Genomic DNA, 23,682 nt, shown 5'->3' with positions numbered 1-23,682 from the left:
TTTCAACATATTCACACCTGCTGGAGTGGGGCTGCCCACAGGCAACCCAGCCAGCAAAACCCACGGATGAAGGTGCCCAGAAGACTGAGCAAGGGTTTTCTGAGGCTTACATTTAGGTACCTCAATTCTGCCTATGCTCTTTTTGGGACAGGGTGCGTAGATGCAACTGGCTGGGCCTGTCCTCTGGTGGCCCAGCTAGACTAAAACGAGGTGGTGATGGCTAGCCCCCAGGCAAGCTGCCTGCTGAATTGCCAGACCCCTAGGCAAGGAGGCTGGAAGGGGGCCGGAGGGCTGTCTGCTCAAGCCCTGCTCTCAGCAGGACCAGCCCCAACAAATTCACCCGAAGCTCGCTGGGGTGGGCCCGGGCTGGGGTCTTTCCTCGTGTCGCCCGGGGTCCAGCCGCACCAGCCCCGCGCCCACGTGGTGCTCAGGGCGCTGCGCTGGCAGGGAAGGGACGTGCGTGCCCCGCTCCCCCACTGAGCGGGGGCTTCCTAGCAGCCCCCTGCTCCCCCCGCCCCCCAGAGCAGCTGAGGGCAGCAGGGCGGGAGCGCCGGACTCGCAGCGGGCGGTCGTCCCCTCGGCTCGGCTCGGGCTGTGCCGCCGGGGGGGCGGGGGGGCGAGCTCCGCGCTCCTCCCTCAGCTCCACTCCGCTCCGCGCGGCCGCCGCCTCCCGCGCGAGGCAGCCGGGCTCGGGCGCTGCTGGGCGGCTGCGGCTGGCGCCCGGGGAGCCGCAGGATGCAGCCGCCGGGGCCCGTCGCCCTGCTGGACCCGGCAGGTGAGCGGGGCGCGGGGCTCGGGGCTCGCTCCAGCCCCAACTTTTCCCCCGCGCGCCCGGGCAGCGCCGCGCGCTCTGCGAGGGGCTGGGGCTGGGGCTCGCCGGGGACGGGTGCGCGGGTGCCCTGCCCTGCCGGGCTTGCCTGGATGGGTCTTTGCTGTGTTTTTCAGGTCCTGCTTGGGGGGCTCCTTGCCGTTGCTCCGAGCTTCCTAGCAGCCCCCGGCTCTGCTAGTAGTCCTCCTCAGCCTCCTAAGAGGCTCCCTGACTCTCTTAGCGTCCGCCCCCCCACCCCCGCGACCCTCCTAGCAGCTCCCTTGACCGCTCTAACAGCTTTCCTCGACCCTCCTAGCAGCCCCCTAGAACCTTCTCACAGACTCGACTCTCTTAGCATTCCCCCTCCCCAGACGCCCCCAGCTCTCCTAGTAGTCCCTATGACCCTCCTTACAGCCCCCCAGACCCCCCTAACAGACTCCCTGACCCCCCTAGCAGCCACCCTGATCCCTCTAACAGGTTTCTTCAATGCTCCTAGCAGCCCCTGGCCTTCCTAGCAGTCCCTATGACCCTCCTAAGAGCCCCCAGACCCTCCTAACAGACTGCTTGACTCTCTTAGCATTCCCCCCCAACACCCCTAGCAGTCCCTATGGCCCTCCTAAGAGCCCTCCAGACCCTCCTAAAAAACTCCCCAATCCTCCTAACAGACTCCCTGACCCTCCTAGCAGCCCCCCAGCAGCTTCCCTCGACCATCCTAGCAGCCCCCTGACCTTGCTAGCAGCCCCCCTCAACCCTGGTAGCAGCTCCTCTGACCCTCCTAAGTCCTTGCTGTGATATAGCCCACCTTAAATGGCAATCTGAAAAACAGAGAGAGCCTACCAAAACAAAGAGCCTTAAGGGAGGGATGTGGAGATAGGCTGCACACTCCAAAATGGCTCATTTTTAGTTAACACTGTTAAGTGTTTAGTTAAGTTTTAAAAAAGAGGGTGAGAAAGAGACAGAGGAACCTGTGAAGAGCTGCCATTGACTGGGTCGGACCTAAGGTCCATCTTGCCCAGTATTACCTTGTGTCGCACTGTGGCAGAGCAGGGATGCTGAACAGTGAAGTGGCTATGACCAGGGTTTTTCTCCCCACTGTTCCTCTCTTACTTGTTGCCTCCAGTATTTAAGGGCTGAGAGGCTCTGACTCCAAGGCTGTACCCCTCATTCCTTTGCTGTCTCTTTCCTCCAAAACATTGCCTGATCCCTTTTTGAACCTGGCTATATTGTCAGCTTCCACCACATCCGGTGGGAGTGAAGTCCAGGCTTGAATGACACATGGTGTGAAAAAGAACTGCCTTGTGTTAGTTTGGAACTGACTACCTACTAGTTTCCTTTTGTGAGCCTAGTTCTTGTATTGCGAGAGAGCCTCCAGGATTTAAGGTTTAGGAATTTCTCATTCAGTGGCTGTATCCCTTACTCTTACACTTAATATGATGATATGTCCTAGTACAGGAGGACAAGGGCATTGGTGCATTCTAATGATCCTCTCATGGTGTCAGTAAACTCATTTTCAAAGGTTGCCCATGTTCTTCTCAAGTACAAGATTATGATATTTTCATAAGATTTTTAATTTCTTTTTTTGTTTTAGCTGTTGCATTTGTGTTCACCAAATCACTGTCTGGGCCATCTAACATAAAAAAATGGATCTGTATAAATGCATGAAATTATTCACGTGGAAAAAATATCTTTTTCTCTCCCTGATGAAAATTAATGGTTGCTATGCTTGAGCAGGTTGCAGCATCAGCAAACCAGGAGAGAGAGCTGAGCAGGTTGGAGGCATGAGCATGAGCAGACCAGGAGAGAGAGTTAGCTTTGGCTCATTTCCACTTACAGATAGTTTATGGCAATGAGCAGCTATATAGTAGTCAATGGTAGCACCCTTCTAACTGTAGTAATTGGAAAGTACATGACACTTGGCTTTGTATTTTATAATTTTTTTGTGATTGACTGGCTTGTGGCTAAATATTCTGCCTCCAAAAGGGTTTGCATTCAGTTGCTAAATTTATAGTTTGAATTTTGAAAAATTAAGGCTATGTGAAAAAGGAAGTAAAATAATTGATTGTTCCTGTAAAGTTAATTGAAGACAGGGTAATATAGAAAGGATTGGTCATACCTCTTCAGTATAGTGTTCTGTGTGATCTTTCTGTTTCCCAAGGATCAGACCAAAAAAAAAAAAAAGGTTTTGCAACTTTTCAGACTTTTGTTAAGTATTTTGAAGAACTACAGTTAAGGAAAAGGTAATGGTGAGTATTCATGTAGGATATGTTCTGTGTGGTAAACAGTCGGGGGAAAATAAATGCATATGCTGTCATTTTTACCAATGATTAGCTAGTCATTAAATTATTTATTGGTGAAACAGTTGCTGCCAAAGCAATGAAGTCATAGTGATACTGCACAATATCACTTACTATAGCTAGACTATTTACAGTATCCAGGGAGTATTTTTTCCCCCTTAAGGTCTACTCAAATCCTGAGCTATGTTTTTAAGGACTAGAACATATAATATGCTCACGTATTCTTCTACACAAATTCATAATGGAGATAAGAGCAGGGACTGATAAGAGCCGCTATCTTGCGGTTTGAAATGAATGCTACTGCTTTGGTTTAATTAGTTTCAGCACGCTGGACAAGTCAAGCATTTAATCAGAAAAGAGGAAGTAATCACCAAAAGCAAGTCTGAATCTCTCTCTCAAACATCTCAGCCCATTGAATTTAGTTTTAGGATTAATTTCACTATATATAGCTCATTTTTAAAAATCCATAATGAATCTTATAGCCAAGCGGAATCTGGCACTGGAGTAAAAACTACAGTGATTAATAATTAGCAATTTATCCCTGAAGATTTATAAAGATCATCCCTTTAAATCAGTGGTCTCTAACCTTTTTAAGTAGGAGATCATTTTTGGCATTTTAAAGCAACCCAAGATCTACTGTGTGCTGCTACCACCCCACTCTCCTCCCCACCTGACCTAGCAGGTAGGTCTGTGGTGAGGGAAGATGGGGGAGGCAGAGAGAGAAAAAATTATTTGGGGGCATGCCTCCTCAGCAGGTAAGTCCCACTTGCCAAGGACCCCACTCAACTTATCCCTGCTCCTGCCTCTGCGGCACTGTCCTTTCCTCAATCTAGCCCCTGCCCCTTTCCTCCCCCATGGACTGACCTGCTGGGCTGGGGCACGCACACGCACTCAGCCCCTCACCCCAGCCTCGGATCGACACCAAGAGGCTTTGAGATCTACCACAAGAGATTCTGAGGTCTACCAGTGAATCAAGATTAGTTAGTGACCATTGCTTTAAATGGTAGCTTGATAGCTACAAAATATTGTAACTTGTCTTAGTCCCTTTGATAATACACATTTCCACCCAATGGGACTTTATTTTTAAAAGTGTATATGCTGTCTTGCTATGTGGGATAAATGTTTATTATATGAGTCTTTGTAACATCGTAGAGTATAAAACAGTGAACATTTAACTTTCTTCTTGTACTTCCTTTCACTTGGAGGTGAGGAATATGAACATGCACTGGTTGTAGTGTTATTAGAAATAAGTCTTCATCTGTATCACCTAGACTAGAGCGAAGGGATAAAATGATGTGGTAATCTCCTAGCAGATGGAATTTATTTTGTGTACATCCTTGGCAGTCCTTTCTTGCCAAACTCTTTCTCTTTTTTTCCTTGTACACCAGTAGTAGCCAACCTTTTCAGCATACATATCACAAGGTACCCCCAGGTGACCCCCCCCCAGAGCCAGCATTAGGGAAAATAGCAGCCTGAGCAAACTTCTATTTTGCCCCCTTCTCTCCCCCAAGTCAGTGGTGCTGCTGCAGGCAGAGGCAAAGGAGCAGGGGCATGGGGCTCAGTCCTGCAGGGCAGCGTCATGTGCCAGGTAGGCAGGCATGTCACCACACCTGCCCAGGCCAAGCCCAGCTCCTCCTGAGCAGCGGTTGCAGATGAGGTTGGGCTGGGCTGGGCACTGCTCCTCCTGCCTGGGGCTAGGTGGGGCGGGGCGGGGGGGGGGGGGAGAGCACTGCTGTGAGCCTGGGTTACTCATACCTGAATGTGCATGTGTTTTGTGTTTGGTGCCTCCTTGACCAGGGCACCCTGGGTGGTCTCCCACACTGCCCACCCTGAAGGACACCTGCCTCCCCCCCTGCAAATTCTGCTCTGATCTCCATCCCCCAGAGGCATACTTGGTAGCCTTTGTGCCTTGGAGCCCAGAATGGGGCCAGAGAACTCAAGTGTCTGGCTGCATGGGAGCAGGATGCTACTGTGAGGGGAGGTATCGCCACCAATAGCCAGGTTAAGTCTTGCCTGAGCGGCCTTGCAGCTGCTGTAGGTTTATATAGTGGGTGAGAATCCAAAGTCTCACTCACAATGCAATTCAGTGTCATCTGCAGGGCCAAGCAAGGGTTAACCTCTCTCTTGGCATTACTTTTTTTTCTCAGCAGCATCCTGCCCCTGCTCCCCTCCATGTGGCCAGAGGCTCAAGCCCTTCTGCTTCCATTCCTGTGCTTCCCTTTACTGAGTGCCTGGGGCATAAGGAAAGGGGTGACTGGAGCACTAGCTCTGGGTGATGACTCTGGGGATGGATGCAGAAAGAGAAGCAGCTTTGCTGCTGGCATTGCTGCCTCTGCACTGGCAGCGGTGCAGCCATGCATGCTGTCCTGTGTTTTGCCTAGCACTCAGGTACATCTTTGTGTGCCACATTTAGCCTCCCATGCCACTTGCAGCATGTGCACCATGGGGTGGCCACCCATGCCATAGACATTCAGTGGGACTGTCTGTACACAGTAAACTGGATTTGGACCTTTTTGAGTTGGGTTGCAGATTGTGCGCCACTTTTTTTAATTGACAGAATGTGCTTTATTAGCCCTTCTTACATCCCTCACCTTCTATCATAGATGTCCACCATTGTTGAGGTATACCTTCCCTTTCAGAATCTCATCTTTATCCCATTCCAAACTCATAGCCCCAGCCCTTGATTTGCCATCTTTCTCTCTGACAAAATATTAAGCTACACTGCAGACATACAGTCCCCACAAATGGAATTATTCTGATGCCTCTGGTGAAGATGGAGTCACCAATGTCTTCTTCTCTATTCCTGCAAGTTTATAGGAGATTCTGCTGAGTCTCCTTCCTTATTTCCAGGTGGTTGGGAAGGGTTAATTCTTCGATGGATTCCCTGTCTTGGAAATCACCTAGCAAATCCAGCTTCTGAGCGTGTTTAAGTTCCAGAGATCTTTTTCTTTCTTTCTCTTAGCTATTGAGAGAAGCGAATTCTACTGCTTCTCCTCTTTGTTCAGATGGCATCCTCTTACATTCCATGGTGGTGGGAGTTGAAGGGGTTAGGGCCTTAAACAGGTTATATGCCTATAAATGTTTATTAGACAGAGCAGAGAGTGCTGCTGCAGCTATCACTTTTCTTGCACAATTTAAGACTGTGCCAAGCAGAGCACGGATCAGTGGTATGGAAGCAACATTACCCGGCCAATCCAACTCATATTTTTATATAGTGCCTATCACTGTGGTGTCTAAGCTCTGTTATTAGAGAGCCAGCTGAGATTGTTCAGGGAAAACTGCTAATGTAGTATAATATTTTGTTCAGACTTCTTTTTATCCTTGTCTAAAACAAGGGTTCAAGTCTAGTAAGGTAGATTGCCGAGAGGATTCTTTTAACATATTCCATTCTTGGTATGCTAAGACATTACAACAGTACAGGGAAATTCTAGTGACGTTTAATTGAATATTTTTAGGAGGTACACCGATACTGGATCAGCACCGATATAGGAAAATTGGCTGTATTGGAAATTGGCCCAATGTGGCCGATAAATGCCCGTGTATGTGCACAACTGCAGCGCAGCACAGCACGCAGGTAGCGAGGAGCACAGCCTGGAAGCTTGAAGAGCTGTGTGCAGCTGGTAAGCCTGTTGTGGTGGAAGGGGAGGGGGAGGGAAGGAACGTGGGGGGCCAGATCAATGCCCCCTGTGATGAGGGAGGGAGTGGGGCAGGGGCAAGGGTAGATACTGCCCAGCTTGGGGGAGGGGCAGCTCCCACCACTGCTTGTACCCTGGGAGGGCATGGAGGGGCTGTGTGCCCCCAGATCTTTGTGGGATGGGGCAGGGTGCAGCTGCAGGCTTGGTGGGGCTGGGCTCAGGGCAGGTGGTGGTAGTGCTAGTTTCACCATATCCCTCCCTTCCGGCGCTGCTGCCACCCACCCCAAGCCCAGCCTTTGCTGAGAAGAGCCTGGTGCAGCCCCAGCTCCAGCTCCAACAGTCTGCCCTGCCCCACACAAATCCAGGGGCACACTGGGTGCAAGCAGCAGTGGGAGCCACCCCCCCCCCCCACACCCCTCAGATGAGCTGCAGCTCCATCCCATGTCCTGCCCCGGCTGGGCAGCATCTGCCCCTGCCCCACCCCCTCTCTCAACATGGGGGGCACTGATCTGTTGTCCCCACCATGCTCCTTCCCTCCTCTTCCAAAACAACATACTTACCCACTGCATGCAGCTAAATTGGATGGGTATCAACCAATATGTCTCCTAAAAAAAAGAAAATCAGCTATTGGTATTGGTCCCCATGATGGGGCACAGCCTAGGGGTGCCGTGAACTCCCCTAGCGCCATGTCAAGCTGGTGTCAATGCAACCTCACAATCTTGCCTGCCCCGTCTTTGATGTTATTAGTGTTTAAGGGAGACTGCCTTTTTGTCTTTGACACAGTGCCCTGATGTATCCCAGTCTGTGCCCTGTCTTAGGTGACTCAGTGCACTAAAGCCTTAGGGGCTACGTGTGGCTCCAACCACCCCTGTACCATGCCCCGAGCCTTGCAGATATACCTGACGTTGTCTGGTCAATTCTGCCCTCACGGGCACTCCCTGGTCTCTCTTTTCTCACAGTTGCCCACACTCCCCATGACCGTGCCCGCACTGGGGCCTTCTCTCATGACCGTGCCCGCACTGGGGCCTTCCACAGTTGGGACTCAGGTGGCTGTAGCCATGCCTGGCCCCCAAATCCCCTCCTCGGGTCTAAAATTCCTGTGGGGGTCAGGTAGCCTTGGCCTTACCTGGCCCCCAATCCTGTGCACCTTCTCAGGGCTGGGGTCAGTGCACCCCTGAATGTTGTGCCCTCTCTGGCATCAGGGTCCCCACACTACCGTGGAGCCCCTATGAGGCCTCCTCCAACCCCTAATAGCCTCACCTAGTCCTCCAGTCTTATAAGACTGCAAACAGAAAACTCAAGCCCCTGGGCCACAACATAAACTCTAAGCCATCTGGCTAACCATCATTCAAATCCCTACCAGGGCTTCCTCCACCTGGTATCCTCAAACAGAAGCTGCCATCAGGCTTCTCTACTCAGCTTACTCCAGCAAAGCTCCTTCTTCCTTGGCTGCTAGCGGGGAACTGCCTCCTTGGCCTCAGCCTGGATTACATTTATATAGGTCACGCCCTGCCCCCTTCCGGTCAGCTGACCAACTGCCATTGCCCCGGCAACCGGCACCTGTACCTCTTTGTAGGTTCAGGGCACTGAAGTGCCCTGTGACAGTCCCCAAAATATCGGTGCACCCCTAAATAATTTGCAAGTCCATCATGAGCCATTCTGTGTGACTTAAAGGGGATGGACTGACAAATTTCTATTGAGGATGATTTTGGTAGTAAGAGGTTGGACTGTTAATGAATTTGACTGACAGTCTTCTGTGCCTTCAGATGCTTCTGAATAGGGGCGACTTATAGGGGGTGCGCCCCTTGAGAGTACCAGTATACCCCCTGCCAGGCCACGCTCCCTGTTTAGCCGGTGGGCAGTGGGGCAGGTGGGAGCACCAGTGCCCCCCACCTAGTGCTGGCTGGGGAGCGAGGCTGATAGCAAAAGCGGTTGTGCTGCTTCTGGAAATGGCCACGGGACTTCCAGAAGCAGCACAGCTGCTTTCATGGTGAATGAGATCAGTTGCCAGAGGATCCCCCCTCCCCCCTAGTCACTGACTAGTTTCGGATGGGGGGGGGGGCATATGCTACCCCGCCCCCCGACTCGAGAAGCACCAGACACCCATGCTACTGAACTGCAGGGGAATTTACCCTTCAAAAGTACTGGGTGCCCCTATTGTTATCTACTTGTTCCAAAGGCTACTTTATATCTTACACTCTGTCAGAGCCCTGTATGCGGAGAATGATGGGGAATTATGCTGAACAAGAACCTTATGATCTGCCCCAGTGCCATAGGAATATTTCTGATTGTGCAATTTTGAAGTGCTTCTGGCTTCAGGTAACTATGGCCCCCCAAATCCTTGTGATGTGTTATTAAGAGAAACTCTAAAACATATTGTACCCATCTTTAAAAAACAGCAAACAGAAGCTCTGGAAAATCTTTGGAGCCAGGTGAATGTGGTAGCAGAAGGGACAGAATAATAGTAATGCTTTGTACTTGTACAGACTTTCATCTAGTGATCTTAAACTGCTTTGCAAATATTAATTAACACTTACAGTAGGCTGGTGAAGTGAATAAGTGTAGTTACACATTTTTCTGATGGGCAAATGTGTTACCGGAGTTGCCCGTCACTTTGGGGTGTGCTTGTTTATTAGGGGTACATTTCTGGGGTCTATAATTCTATCAATATGCTGCTTGTGTTGCTTGTGTTTCTATATGAAGCTGTATCTCTCCCTTCTGCAAGTCCTCACCCCCAATGGAGCTATCTTGCAGGACTCAGTTTCAATGGGGCTGGGTTCCTCCAATCACCGAATCAGTCAAAAACATATACAAACATACACACACACATCAATAGGGCATGCCTGAGCCAGGCCAGGTTATTCAGCATTGACAGGCTAACATCCTCATATGCCTTGAACTCAGTTCATTAGGGCAACAATAAAATGCAGTCAGACACAAGCACGTGGGTTAACAGAGCACATCTGAGTCAGGCTGGGTTATTCAGGATTGACAGGCTGACACCCTCATGTGCCTTGAACTTAGTTCATCCCTTATTTCAGCAGGGCAGTAATAAGTGCAGTTAGACCCACATACACATATGCTAACAGAGTATGTCTGAGCAGGCTGGGTCCAATCAGCACTTTCAGCTGATACCCTCATGTGCCTCAAAACTCAGCACGTCCCAATCCCATCACAGTGATTCTAGTAGTAACTCCGTTGATGAGCAGACCCCACCGTAGTTTTGGGCATTACAGGGATCTTTGGCTTAGGTAAAAGAAACATTGCTGCAGAGCAAATGGGAAGGGTCAAGGGGAAGGAAGAGTAAGTGAGGTTCAGAGAGAGAGTATAGCAACCAGCTTGACTGTAAAAGTTATTTATTGCCAGGTATTTGAATTTAGGATGATACTAGTAGTAATAGCCATACAAGAGACACAAATAAAACAGTCACAATATTACATAGTTTCAGTTAGGTATTTGGGGAAGTCTAGCTCAAGCTTGATCAGCAGAAGTCAGGTTTAGAAAGCTGTGCCTGGAGTAAGAAAGCAAAAGTCAGGTTCCAGTCCAAGAGAGAGAGAGAAAAAAAAGAGATGGGATCTCACCACTTAGCAAAGCTTGAACCAGTTGACGTTCCCAGGTATTTGTCGGAGATTGCAGACAGGCAGAGCCCTCAGCATGAGCAGTGGAGGGATTCCAGGAAGAAAAGGAGTGGAACTGGTGCAGCTTTTGGATCCAAGCACCAGGACAGAAACTTGAGCTTGGGAAGGGTTTTTTGTAGAGAACTAACATGGCTCAAGGGAGAACACTAGGTTTGTTTATGGATAAACAATGGCTCATATGCTGGATAATAGGAACTGATCACTCCTGGCTATGGGTGGCATTACTCTGAGGGAGCTCACAATACAGATAGGCAGATTCAGTGTTTTGGGTACCAATAAAGGAGTCCTTACTCGAATCCATCTGATAAATGCTGAGCTAGGTGTGTGCACACTGGGTTGATTAGCCTTTGGAGCAGGGATCCTCCAATATGCAGTGCTCCCCTGCTTCTCTGGTTCCAAAGTTCAGTGCAGTCCTTGCCTTGGAATCTCTGTTCTTCATGCTGGATGCTAATGAAGGTGCTTTCCTGTCCCATCTCCCGTGTAAATGAGTTGCCATCCAGTTCCATCTCTGATGTAAATGAGACCAGGGGAGTTGCTTCACTCTTATCACCCTTGTCTGGAGGACTTTTGGTGCGTCTCCCACTGCATCTTCATTGTGTTTTGTAAGTCCTTTCTCTAATCAGTTCCTGTTCAGACAGAGGTGGAGGGGGCTGAGTCCTTTGTGAGTCAGACAGGCTGAGTCCTGTGCCAGGGTTCCCCACAGAGGTGACAGGCAACAAGTGGGCACAGAACCTGTAGTGATGTGACTGTGGTGGTCGGTGCCCAAACTGCCTCAGTCTGACAATCTGTTCTTATCACTTGACAGAATTGCTTAGAATCAGTGTTCCTGAGCAGAAGTCATGATTGATTAACCTGCTCCAAGGGGACACATCTCTGTCAAACTCCTCTGCTGAAGATGGATTTGCATTGCTGTTTAGTTGTGGTTATGACCCTAGCAACAAACTTTCACATCAGAACAAAACAAAACAAAAAATTATTGGACACTTGCATTTATTTTGGTGTGGAGCTTAATTTATGTGAGGCCTTGAATGGGATCACAGACATAAATTTGTTTCACTTTCTGGCAAATGTGACTTCAAGGTTAAAGCAGAGTCCTGTTCTGATGAATGACCTTGTAAAAACTGGCAATGTACGGTTTTATTTCCACTTAACTTAAGTCTTAATACTACTGAAATTGTGGGAGCCTCCTCCAGGAAGGTTTGTTGCTGGGCTAAGTGCCCACACTGGTAGGTATAGCCCACACTGATGGTCAGATGTTCACAGATCTTATTACCTGAGCTTTGTAGATTAAAACTAGCTCAGGTATATATCTACATCTACTGCAGTCACACCTCTCAATAAAGTAGGAATGGTACTTTTAGATGCTTTTGAAAGTATTACTCTCTTCTTTGGTGACCTTGGCCAAAATTAATTCAACTGCTACTTCAGTGATCTTCACTAGCTAGCAGGTACATTACACTAGCTGTTCTACCTCCAACAGATGCTCCATTTTACTAGTGCTGTATTTATGCAGTTTGAGAGGCTGGAGATCTTTTAGGATGAAAAGCATGTTGTAAATTTTAAAATAAAAATACTCAGTTTTATATTGTTCATAAATAGTGGGTGGCTAAAATGTCTTGCAGCTGGGGCTATATTGGAGCAGTTGAAATGTGGGTCAGGATGAGTACCATGGTACTCTTACCCTGGAGTGTATTTACTAAAGTTTTTACAGTCTTGATACCCGTGATACTTAAAAAAAATCAAAAAAAAAAAATCAGACATTGTAAAAAACCTGCATGTATATTTTTAAGCAAAGCAATATATCCTGCTTTAAATTTATTCATGCAGTTTCCATTGATAGATGGTTTTCTTGTGTTCAAAACTGACTGTAGTGTAAGTTCTACAAATCTTTTTGATTACTAATAGCTTTATACAGACAGTGAGTTCTGAGGCAATATGTGATCTGCAGGGATCCGAGTTTTCCATTTTCCATGGAAAAATGGATAAAAATCACGGATTGCCCCCTTTACCCGTGGAAAATGTGGATTTTTCATTTTAACAGAGAAACCCACAGATTTTGCACTTTTGTAAATTGCTCTCTGCAGGCAATGGGGCCCCCATAGGGAAGGAAGGAGGGGAGGGAGTTGGGCAGGGCTGGGGCTGCTGCCCAGCTGGATGGCATGTGGCCCAGAGCCAGAATATGCAGTCACAGGGCCCAGGAGGGAATGGGATGGGGCCGTGGGCAGCTCGCTGGGGGGTGGGGCCAGCTCCTCCCCACTGCGTGCACTCCCGGGGGGGACCTGTGCCCCCCAGATCTGTCATGGGGCTGGGGCAGGTGTGGGCTGCCTGCTGCTTGCTCAGGCTCCCCTCCGCTGCCCTCTCCTGGGGCCTCCGCAGTCCCGCAGCTGTGATCCAGTGCTGCAGGGTTGGCTGGGGAAGCTCCTTGCCATTGTGAGGAGGGGACACCTCACCCGGGCAGTGTGAAGCTTGCAATGGCAAGGAGATTTCTGCTCTGTCCTGCACTGCTGGGTTTTACTTGCTGGCTGTGGAGACCCCAGGGGAGGGCTGCAGGACAGGGAGTCTGAGCCTGCAGCAGGCATCCAATGTCTGTCACTGCTCCCACCCTGGGCACAGATCTGGAGGGGTGCAGGCCCCTTATGGCCCCCCTGGGAGTGCGTGCAGCAGCAGGGAGCTGTATCCACCTCTTCTCCGAGCCTGCAGTGGGCAGGCAACAGGGGTTTGGGAAATGGGCTCCAGGCTCCACTGCAGCAGCTGCTGGCTCCTGGAGGTGGCAGCTGGGGCTCCAGCGCTGCTGCCGGGTGCAGGGGGCTGTGGAGCTGGGTCCCTGGCCCCATAGCCCTCGCAGCTGGGGGCCCCCTCTGGCAGGGCTGGGTGGGGGCTCTAGGAGGGCTGGGGACTGTGGCTTGGGAGTGAGGGGCCTGAACCTGTGCTCTGTGACCTAAGGAGGCAGAGGGAGCTCTGATTTTCCATGATAAAAAAACCCAAAATCAAATCCTATAAATTTATAGGTATTTAGAATGTATTTTATTATAGTGATTGAGGCACTAGTTGGCTTCCAAATTGCTTTTAAAAATGGTAAATATATCAAGAAAACTTTGTTTTCAACTAATACCTATATACAGTGTCTTCATAAAGTCCTTGTGCGCTTTTAAACAATAACTTAGGTTGTGCACAAGAACTTTATGAAGACCCTGTGTGTGTGTGTGTGTGTGTGTGTGTGTATATTATATATAGTGACCTTTCATTTTAATTATGGATTTTGGGGGTTTTATCAGAGAATCTGTGATTTTTTTTCAGGGAAAACCAGGATCCCTGGTGATGATCGGTAAGCCAAATTGCTTAGTAGTTTACATACTAAGCTTCATTTTGAACATGAACCAATATATTTTTTAAAGAAACTGTTGATTCTGAAGAGGCAGGCTGATTGTAAAACTTTGTCATACTTTCTGAGATGATTTTGCTGGCTTTAGAGTGGCACATGGGGTAGAGATTCCAAATTGAGAAGACTGGTCTGACCCTCCTGAATGCTGGCCATTTTAGAGTCATGCTTCAGTTCTCTCTCCTCATTGAAATGAAATGTCATTCTTGAATAGTTGCAGGGTTGTTGGTTGTAGCGATGTTGGTCATTCTTGAATAGTAGCATTCACTGAAAATCGTTGCTAGAGGAATTGCTATAAAAGGTAGTAGACTTAAGATAGCTTTTTCTGTGAATACTGTGACTTCTCAAATGTTGCCTTTCGAAGCACAGTAGTTTTTTCACACAGTATTTGCATAATTACCCATTCCTATCTATATGAATAAAGCTTTTCAGGCTTTGTTGAGTTTTTCAATATCTAAAGCAATTCTTTATAAAATGTGTCTATTTCCCTTTTATAGTTCCTTTCACCTTCGACTCCTTATCTTGTCAGCTTGTTAGAGAACTTTAATGGAAGGTGTTTATTAGAGTGATCCTCCTTTTTATCCTATTGTGTTCCTTTTGTGCTAGTTGTCCTCTTGGATTACTGCCTTGGGAATTTAATATTCCCAAGGGGGAATATTATTGGGTTGGCCTTTATGCTCATGTGTGTCTCTAGATTTACCTACAGAGCTTTGAAGGGTGTCAGTATGCTTATTCTGGGTCCGCAACCCTCTCACAATATATGTGGTGTTTGTTCTTAAAGCCCCAGTTCCAAAAATTATGAGATTTATTTTAGAATCCCAGTTTTCACTTGTATTAAAAAAAGAAAAGAAGAAGTTTCTAGTTCCCCTGATTGCAGGGGAAAATGTGAAAATGTAAAATTTAAGAAGTAAAAAACCAGGAAGCAAGAGAGAGCTGCCCTACATCAATTATTGTTAGAAGTCATGGGATTTTTAAAACAGTCTTCTGATTTCTTTTGGGGGGACCCCCAAGATAGGCAATACTAATTTGGTTTTATTATCTTGGATGCTATTGGGGGATCTGACCATAATCTCATGCATTTTAGCGCATGAGTTATTCTGTACCTCTCATATGCCATACACATAATGGTTTTCCATAGATTAAACAGCCACTGTCAGAAGTTGAGACAGTTAAGATGCAGATTGGAGATGGCTGGAGAGTTACCTGCATTAATTTATAATCTTCCATGTGAAGAATTTATCTGGGTAGGTGGAAGAGCTTTAACCCTTCAGGTTGTCTACAGTGAATTTGAGATGATTTAATATTAAAAAAAGACATATCTTTCTGTTGTTTTGTTTGAAGGATGTTAACAAATATACATTTTAAAACTATTCATAAAATTATTTGGCTTGGTTTGTCAATTTAATCTGTTAGCTGCAGTGGGGCTTGAAACTCAAAAACTGACCTATCCCACATGGTTTTATTTGGTGGCATAATCTGTTCAGTATTGCTTCTATGCACTTATTAACTCTATGCTTTGCTGTTCCTCCTGTTCTCCTTATCCCCTCCTTGCTTCCCCATTTGCTTACAGTAGACTCCCTCAATTTGTCCAAGTAATTTTTTAATGTTTGAAAGGGTGTACTCTTAGTTAGTCCTAGACATTTATTTAATTTTATTTTAAAATATGTCTTACAAAACTTTAGGTTATGGACAGCAGCTCTATAATAATTTTTTCAGTAAACTATGGTTGTAAATCAGGTGTACTTTTGCTCAAATTAAAAAAAAAAACATTGCTACAATAACAAGATTAAATATCTTTAAACAAGCTTCATGTAGTATATCAATCTGTAGTCACCTCTGGGTACCTGAGTCCAAATTAAGATGAATCAATAAGTTTCACAGACAGTGCCTGTTTCAGTAAGTGGTATAAGTATATGTCACAAGCTGATCAGCTGCAGTATTGCTTTCCTTCAGAAAATAAGCAAATAAAGCAAATAAAACAGAAATTAAGAAAATAAAACTGCTTGCTTACTGAATGAATATCAAGAACAAATTAATTTTCATAATAACACGTACAGCTTGTGCTAATCTTGCTTAAAATACATATTTATTATTTGTCCACACAGGGCCAAATTGGAGCTCTGGCTGGGCAAGGCTTGTTTTAAGGTTTGCTGTATTTAACTTACAGATGTATCACACAAACACATAAATATGGTTGTCCCTGACATGCAGTTCAGTTTAATCAATCCTCATCTTATATGTGTATACAGTGTATTGAGAACTATTAAATTCCGTTAAATTCCATCTAAACTTTACACGTCATGATGACCCTCTACAAGTTGCAAAATATTTTCCCTTAGTAGGAGAAGGGGATAACAATAAATAAGCTAAGTTTGCCCTATATTTCATATCATATCCTGCCAAATGTGCAATAGTAAACTGTCTCTCTTTTTTCCCCACACAGGGCAGTTTGCAAAAAGAAAGAAAACTTCATTCTGGTTCACAGTTTCTCTGCTGGTTGTGTCTGTTTTCATACTGACCATAGGCCTTGCAGCTACCACAAGAACAGAAAATGTTACCGTGGGAGGCTATTACCCAGGAATCATTGTGAGTAAAGAAATATAGTTTATATTATCCACCATTACCAGATACATTATTATCACACACAGTGCCAACTGATGAAAAAGATTTCAAATCCTGTTGCATTACTGTTGAAGAAGAAGTGAAGGTGCATAATTCTCAGATCTGGTTCCATACTGTGCTGACATGGACTCCAACCTTGTGATTTGTTGCATCTCTGGATAGATCCCTGTTTCTCATGGAAGCCCCTTATAGTTAATGAGGTTCTGTCTAGGCACAGGTGTCTGCCCACACTGAGTGTGTTTCAAGTTTGGGGCCATAATTTGCTGCTTCCCCCATGTTTGAATTTCAAGCCACTTAATTCACAGTCACAATCTTGACTTTTGGCCTTAAGACATCTTTTGATACAAGAATAATCAGGATGCACAGGTGAATAAAAAGTAGGTCATATAACTAAGTTAAAAAAGGGATTAGATATATTCATGGAGGACAGATCTATTGATAGCTGTTAAATAGAACTGTCAGGGTTGTATCCTTTGAAACCCCTAAATCAATGATTGTTGATGCCAGGGGGGGTATAACAGGAGATGGATTGTGCTAGATATACCCCGTACATATACTCTTCCTCTAAAACATGTACTGTTGCTAATGTTAAAGTCAGGATACTAGGCTAGATGGTCTATCTTAGTATGGCACTCATGTTCTTGAATTAGAACTGTCCTCTTAAAGCAACTTCTCTTACATCATAAGTTATGCTGAAATCATCCTAAAGTCTAAAAGGTCTGTTAGAAGAGTTGGGTTTAGGGTAAATATCTATAATGGATTTATTTTAAAAATAAAATTAAAAGCTGTTCCAAAAATAAACAAATTTCTGTTGCATGAAGCTAAAATATATGATTAATATATTTGAATTTTCTTTAAACAATTTTAAACATTTAACAAGTAAACTTTTGTCATTCATTCCCTCACAGAAAATTTAGTTTTTAGGTAGTCATCTTTAATATGGGCAATACATTATAAAATCATCTTGCACAGACTAGTTAATTACAGCAATTTAGCTCCTTAGGGAGAAGACAGTGCCTGTTCACTAAACAAAAACATACTGTGTTGAAGTGTTCTTTAAAAATGAGATCTTAGATCTTTAGATCTGAGTAATTTAATAGGCTGACGCACTTGATAGGAATTATCAGAAACATTTTGAAAATGAGGAGGAGGAGTGGGAATGGGTTAAAGGGGTACCTCAGATTAGATGGCCCATCAGGTTCACATGGTTATGGCAATGACAGTTTTTGTAGCCAACAGAAGATGACAGAGTGATGTGGCTAGCATCACATCTGGTTGCCTTTGACTCCTTAGCCTGAAGGATCAGGCACAGGCACCCATTTACAGCTGGTTTGATGGGAGGGATTGGTCCTTGGCCAGGCAAATCTTGAACTTAACCCCCTGTGTCCCATCCAGACTGTTAGAGCTGATAATATGTTGGTAAAATCATTATACTTTATTGACACTTGTGATCTATAACTAAAAATAAACAATGATTAATGTGTTTGGTGTCACTCTGTGTTGATACATTAAGAGGCCTTGCAAGTCTGGGATGCTAGGTAGCTTCAATTCCCATGGGTTTAGTGAGGATTAAAATAGCTGAATGCACCTTGTAGGAAGCATTAGTTAATTGCCCTATTCTGGTTCTGTTTTTCTTTCAGTAGTAGCATTTCATTCAGAAATCCTGGCTAACAATTCCTTCCTGCTGTGTGAACACAGAATACAACACACTGATTTATGGTTCTTTAGCTTAGGGAGTATCCGAGCAGCTCCAATCTTACCTATTTATAATGTAAGATTAAGGCCTTTCTCAACCATGATGTGACAGTGTAAAAATTAAACATTTATCGGTATAATCCAAAGGGAAAAAAGTAAGACTGTCAGGGAATAAATTTAACTGGAAGTAAAAACAAGGGCTTGTGTAGTATTCAATAGCAAACCTCTGCTTTTGTGGATCAAGATAAGGCACTAACTCTACCTTTGGCTTTACTGAAGTGATTTTGTTCTTCAAAAAATGTTGAGCAACCTGAAGTCCCAATTCTGCAAATATTTACAGATGTTAATGAGTCAACCAACATGCATAAATTTACTTGCATGCATAAGTATTTACAGGACCAGAGGGCTAGTTATTTATCTTATATTAGTGACAATTTTTTCCTTCCCATATATTTTTAGTTTGTATTAATAAGTTTATGTGCCCTAAGGCTGCTGATTGTCCTTAATTTAATGGAAAGGTTCTTTGGGTAGATGTGATATATTTTATTAGAGCAACTTAATAGTTGGAAAAAAGTTCTTTGCAAGCTTTCAGGGACAAACACCTTTCCTCAGGCATAGGAAGATTCTGGTAGTATTGTGTGTTCTCCACGGTACAAAAGAAGCTAAATTTACAACAAGCATGTCTGTGAAAATGCAAAGAGAGGACGTTAGGAAGATAATGGGTAGAGATAGGAGGGGAGGTGGGATAGGGAGGGAAATGTGTGAAGTAATGCAAGTGATCAGCTGGAGGCAGGTAGTTGGGGCATCAAAAGTCAGGCTGTTTGTAATGTGTCATAAATCTTATGTCTATATTAAGTCCATGATTTTTTGTATCTAGTAGTTTTATGAAGTGAAGTTCGTAGGCTCATCTTCAGAAGGTGTTTTGTAAGTTCCCTTTGAGGATTAGAACTGAGAAATTGGAGAGGGAGTGATTGTCTTGTGAGAAGTGGGCACCCATAGGTAGCTGGATATTTTGTCTTTGATGGATTTTCGGTGTGCGTTCATTCTGGTACACAGTTGTTGTTTGCTTTCTCCTACATATTTTCCATCAGGGCATTTGGTATACTGAATGAGATGTATTATACTTCTGGAGGTGCAGGTATAAGATCCAGGAATGGCAATGGTTCTGTTGTGAGGTGTGGTTATTGTGGGAGTGGTGGAGATGTGTTGGCAGGTTTTACATTTCTTGTTGTGGCACAGTCTGGATCCATTTGGTGTGGTTTGGGTCATAGGAAGCTTGCTTCTGATGACAAGGTTAACAAGGTTTGGTTCTTGTTTAAAGGCTAGGAAGGGTGGTTCTGGGAAGACTTCTTTAAGAATTAGGTCTTCTTCTAGTATGGGTTGCAGTTGTTTGAGGATTTTCCATATAGGTTCCAGGAAAGGATGGCATGTCGTAACCAGGGATTCTGGTTTTCCCCGATTTTAAAAAATTCCAAATTCTCTGATAAGACCCCTGTGACAGGAGGCCAGCTCAGGGCTTGGTCTCAACATTAGCCTGCCTTCTTGTCTATGTAGCACAGTCCACCTAGTCTTTCCTGCCACTACTTGCTGTTTAATAAACTGATGTAAAATGCGGGAGGCTGCCCAATTTAATGTGCTAAATGTCGAGGGCAATATACACAGCTTCATACCATCCCTACACTGTATCCCATGCCTCACAGATGGCATCCTGAGTTGGCATCTGCTCTGGCCTAAGGCCAGGCCAAATTCTGTCCCTTGCTGGGCCTCTAACAGTTTGCCCTTCTCAGGCCTCATATATACCACCCCTCTCACAGGGCCTCTTCTATACTGCCTCTCACCAGGCCTCACACATCCCACACTACTCCATGCAACCCTTCAGGTCCTCCTTTGGCCCTATTCTACGTGGCCCTTCAAGCTTCTTCGCTCATACACTCTAGCCAGTATACATGCATCCCTACTTTTCATGGCCACTGGCCTTCTGCCCCACATTGGGCTGAACTCAGCCACTGGCTCCTTTCTGGGTCACTCTCTGCCCCCTTGCCAGGGCCACCAGGGTCTTATACCACCATGGCTCCTCATTTGACTTGTGCCGAGCCCTCCTCTCTGCATGCTATAGACACTCAGCCCATGGGGCTCAGGTGGTTGGAGACATGCCTCGTCCCCCTCCCATGTCTGCTCTCTAAGTTACACACCAGGTAGCGGGAGCTGGGGTTATAAAGTGCCCCTACCCATTTTTGACTGACCTGGCATTTCTGGGGAACTACCCTATCGCAGGCAGTCTAACCAGGCCATCCTTCCTTAGCAGCGTGCAGTTCTAGGTCTTACCCAGGACCAGGAGTCTTATACCATCCCCATAGCTCCTACCCTTACCTCCAAGATGTTCCGAGGAGTAGCTTAGCTAGGTGGTGTCTTTCTGGCTGCCAGTTGCAGACTGCTGACTCAGCCCTGAGGGTGTGGATCTAAAATAGAGACTACTCAGTCGCCTCCTCCAATCCCAGGGCCCTCCTGGAGTCATGTGACTGCTTCATTGGGCCAGCCCACACCTGCAGGTTGTCCTGCTGCCTGCTCTCAAGCCTTTAAGTGGCAAACACCAAAGGTGCTCTGCCACAATCCCCAAAATCCGTGATTAAAATGAAAGGCACCTCCCTCCCCTTGACAACTGCCTTGGCCCTGCATGTGTTCCTCACTCCCCCCACCCAATCCCCTCCAGCCCTGCCCCCAGCTGCCAGGGCTATGGGTTCAGGGACCTGCGTCCACACCCCCCTGCCCCCAGCAGGAGGTAGTAACTGCTGCAGGAGAGTGGACCCCGGCTTTCCTGCTGCTGCCTGCCTACTGCAGGTTCATGGAAAGTTGGGGGGCTCTCTGCTGCTGCATACACTCCTGGGGGAGAGCAGGGAGGTCCAGTATCCCCCAGATCTGTGCATGGGGTGGGGGTGGGTGCTCAGCCCTCACTGGGGGCACAGACTCCCGCCCTGCTGCCCTTCCCACAGCCCAGCGAGTGTGACTCAGCACTGCAGGGAACAGCAGGGCTACACAAGGATCTCCTTGCCACTGTGAACTCCATGCTGCCCAGGCGATGTGTCCCTGCCCTGTGCAGCAGCAATGTGGGGCACAATCCTGCAGGCAGGGGATGCATCTCCAGGGCAGTGTGGAGCTCATAGCAGCAAAAAACTTCCCTGTGCAGCCATGCTGTGCCTTGCAGTGCTGAGTCGCCTCTGCTGAGCTGGGAAGGGCAGCAGGGCGAGGAGCCAAAGCCTGCAGCAGGCAGCCTGTGCCTGCCTTACGCACAGATTGGGGGGGCGGACCCTCCTTCTCCCCCTGGGTGTGCGCACAGTGGTGGGGACCTGCCCCCCCCCCCCCCGGACCAGCTGCCCATGGCCCTGTCTCACTCCCTGCCAGGGTCCTGCTGTGGCTCCAGGCCCCTAGCCCAATGCCTCAGCCCTGCCCAGCTCCCTCCCTCTCTCCCTTTTGGGGCCTCAATCCCTTCCCCACCACATACCTGTGGGAGCTGCTCTCCAGGCTTTCTGGTGGCCATGTACATGCACATAGCACCCCCTGCCTGACCGCTCTCTTCCTGCTCCCTCCCACTTCCTTGCAGGCTGGAACTCTACTAGCCTGCAGAGAGCTCTTTGCAAAACTGTAAAATCTGTGGGTTTCTCCATCAAAATGAGAAATCTGCATTTTCCTTACTGATTGAGGTGCTTGCAGGATATCTCCTTTTTTTGTTCAATTCAAACTTGTTTTGCTTAGGAAGAACAAGAGCATTGCAGGCTTCAGCTGGCTTCTGGTCTGGGAAGCTCAGCTTGTAAACATGTAGTCTCTAATCCCACACTTGCTGGGGTGAAGGTTACTGTTGTTCAAGTATCTAACTCTATAAAGGAGCTTGCTCCAGCCAGGGGCTGGCCTTTGAAGTGAGTGGCACAGACCCTGCATGAGCAGTGCATCTGGGCGGGGGATGGGGGGTGTGGAATGGTGCTCCTCTTCATGAAACTTTGCCATGGGAGGCACAACCTGATGGAGAATGGAGCACTGGCAGGGTCCCCAGGGGAGCTTGCACCAGTGCTTGTTTCTCAGCAGCAGCAGCCCAAGCCCATGCTGCTACAGAAACAGCTGCTGCCAGAGGAGAGCCCTGTCAGGTAAGACTTTATTCCCTCACCCCTGATCTCCAGTGGTCAGCATAATCCCCTCCCCTTCCCTCTAACCTGTTCCTTGGGTGCCAAAAGTGATTGCCATGTCTCTGTTTTTCAGTATTTTAAATACAGATATACATAAGTCACAGTATAGCAGTATAGCATTTTGTAATGTCTTAGAGCATTAGGATTTGTGGACTTGTCATAGCAAAATATTGTTTTCTGAAGAAGTTTTGGTTCTCTCTCATTCATAAACTCATTTTCAACAAGATGTTATAAATAAACTAGGGGTGCATCAATGAAGATTTTTGGGCTCATACTGATGGCCGATTATTAACCAGCCATATTGGCTGACACCAATCCGATTGCCGATAGGCAGTTGGAGAACAATACCTGACTAGTAAGTCTGTTGGGGGAAAGGGGTGTGGGGGGAGGCAGATCAAGGCCCCCAGATTGAGGGAGGGAATGGTTTTGGGGCAGGCACTGTATACCCAAGCCAGAGTGGGGCGCAGGTGGAGCTGCAGCTTGTTGGGAGGGCACAGGGAAGTGGGGAAGGGGTGTGGGGTTGGATCCCACCACTGTGCGCACCCCGGGGAAGGCATAGGGGCATGTGCCCCCTGGACCTGTGCATGGGACAAGGGCAGGCTGCCCACTATGTGCTCGGGGCCAGGGCTGCACCAGGATTTCCCAGTGGGTGGGCTGGGCTGAGGCTGTGCTTGAGGCAGGCAGGAGAGGGATGGATGGTGGTGGCACTGGGAGGGGGGTTATGGGCTGGCTACAGCAAATTTTGGGATGGCTGTGGCCCACCCTGTAGCCCCGCCCTCCCAGTGCCATCACCCCCTGCCCCTGCCCGCCTTGAGTGCAGCCCAGGCCCATCTCCCACCAAGAAGAACCCAGCACAGCCCCATCCTTGAGAGCACAACAGGCAGCCCACCCTCATCCTGTGCACAAACAGGCAGCCCACCCTCATCCTGTGCACAAATGGTAATGCCTCCCCTGGGGTGCATGCAGTGGCAAGAGTGGCCCTTCCTGTGTCCCTGGGATGAGCCAAGGCTCCATCACGTGCCCTGCCCCAGCCTTTCTGTGCAGTCCCTGCCCTTGTCCCTCTCCCAGCCCGAGTCCCACTCCTTTCCTCACCGGGGGGCCCTCAATCTGCCCCCCCCACCCCTTCCCTCCCACAGACTTGTCAGCAGAACACTTCTCTCCAAGCTGCTGGACTGCATTCCTGACCGTATGCATGCTGCAGCTGTGCATACGCACACAGCATTTATCTGTGACATTATCAGCCCAAAAAAGCTAATTGCCAATAATGTTAATTTTCCTTTTATCGGTGCCGATGTGATATGGACTGAACAGTCGTGGAAAGCAAATGTGAAATACCGTGTTTGCCCATATAATTTATTATTGGATTAAAATAGCAACACATTAGTAAGTGTAATAATGGTAGGCTGACTATAGAACCCTGAAGGTGTTTGTATTTT

General features: G+C 47.2%; 1 protein-coding gene across 2 annotated transcripts in view; it reads left to right on the top strand.

Annotated features, from left to right (window-relative positions):
• The first annotated feature begins 659 nt into the window (after positions 1-659).
• TMEM255B (transmembrane protein 255B) overlaps positions 660-23,682 on the top strand; it is a 147,982-nt gene continuing 124,959 nt past the window's right edge. For both annotated transcript variants that reach the window (XM_090031686.1, XM_090031685.1), the window contains exons 1-2: positions 660-775; positions 16,198-16,340. In XM_090031686.1, the coding sequence (XP_089887812.1) occupies positions 736-775; positions 16,198-16,340 (183 nt within the window). In that variant the 5' untranslated portion in view covers positions 660-735. The remainder of the gene's footprint in view (positions 776-16,197; positions 16,341-23,682) is intronic.

Source organism: Crocodylus siamensis, chromosome 1 (assembly GCF_052110815.1).
Source record: "Crocodylus siamensis isolate JL-2025a chromosome 1, ASM5211081v1, whole genome shotgun sequence".
Taxonomy (NCBI): domain Eukaryota; kingdom Metazoa; phylum Chordata; order Crocodylia; family Crocodylidae; genus Crocodylus; species Crocodylus siamensis.
The sequence above is the reverse complement of the archived record's forward strand: the minus strand, read 5'-3'. Positions and strand labels throughout refer to the sequence as shown.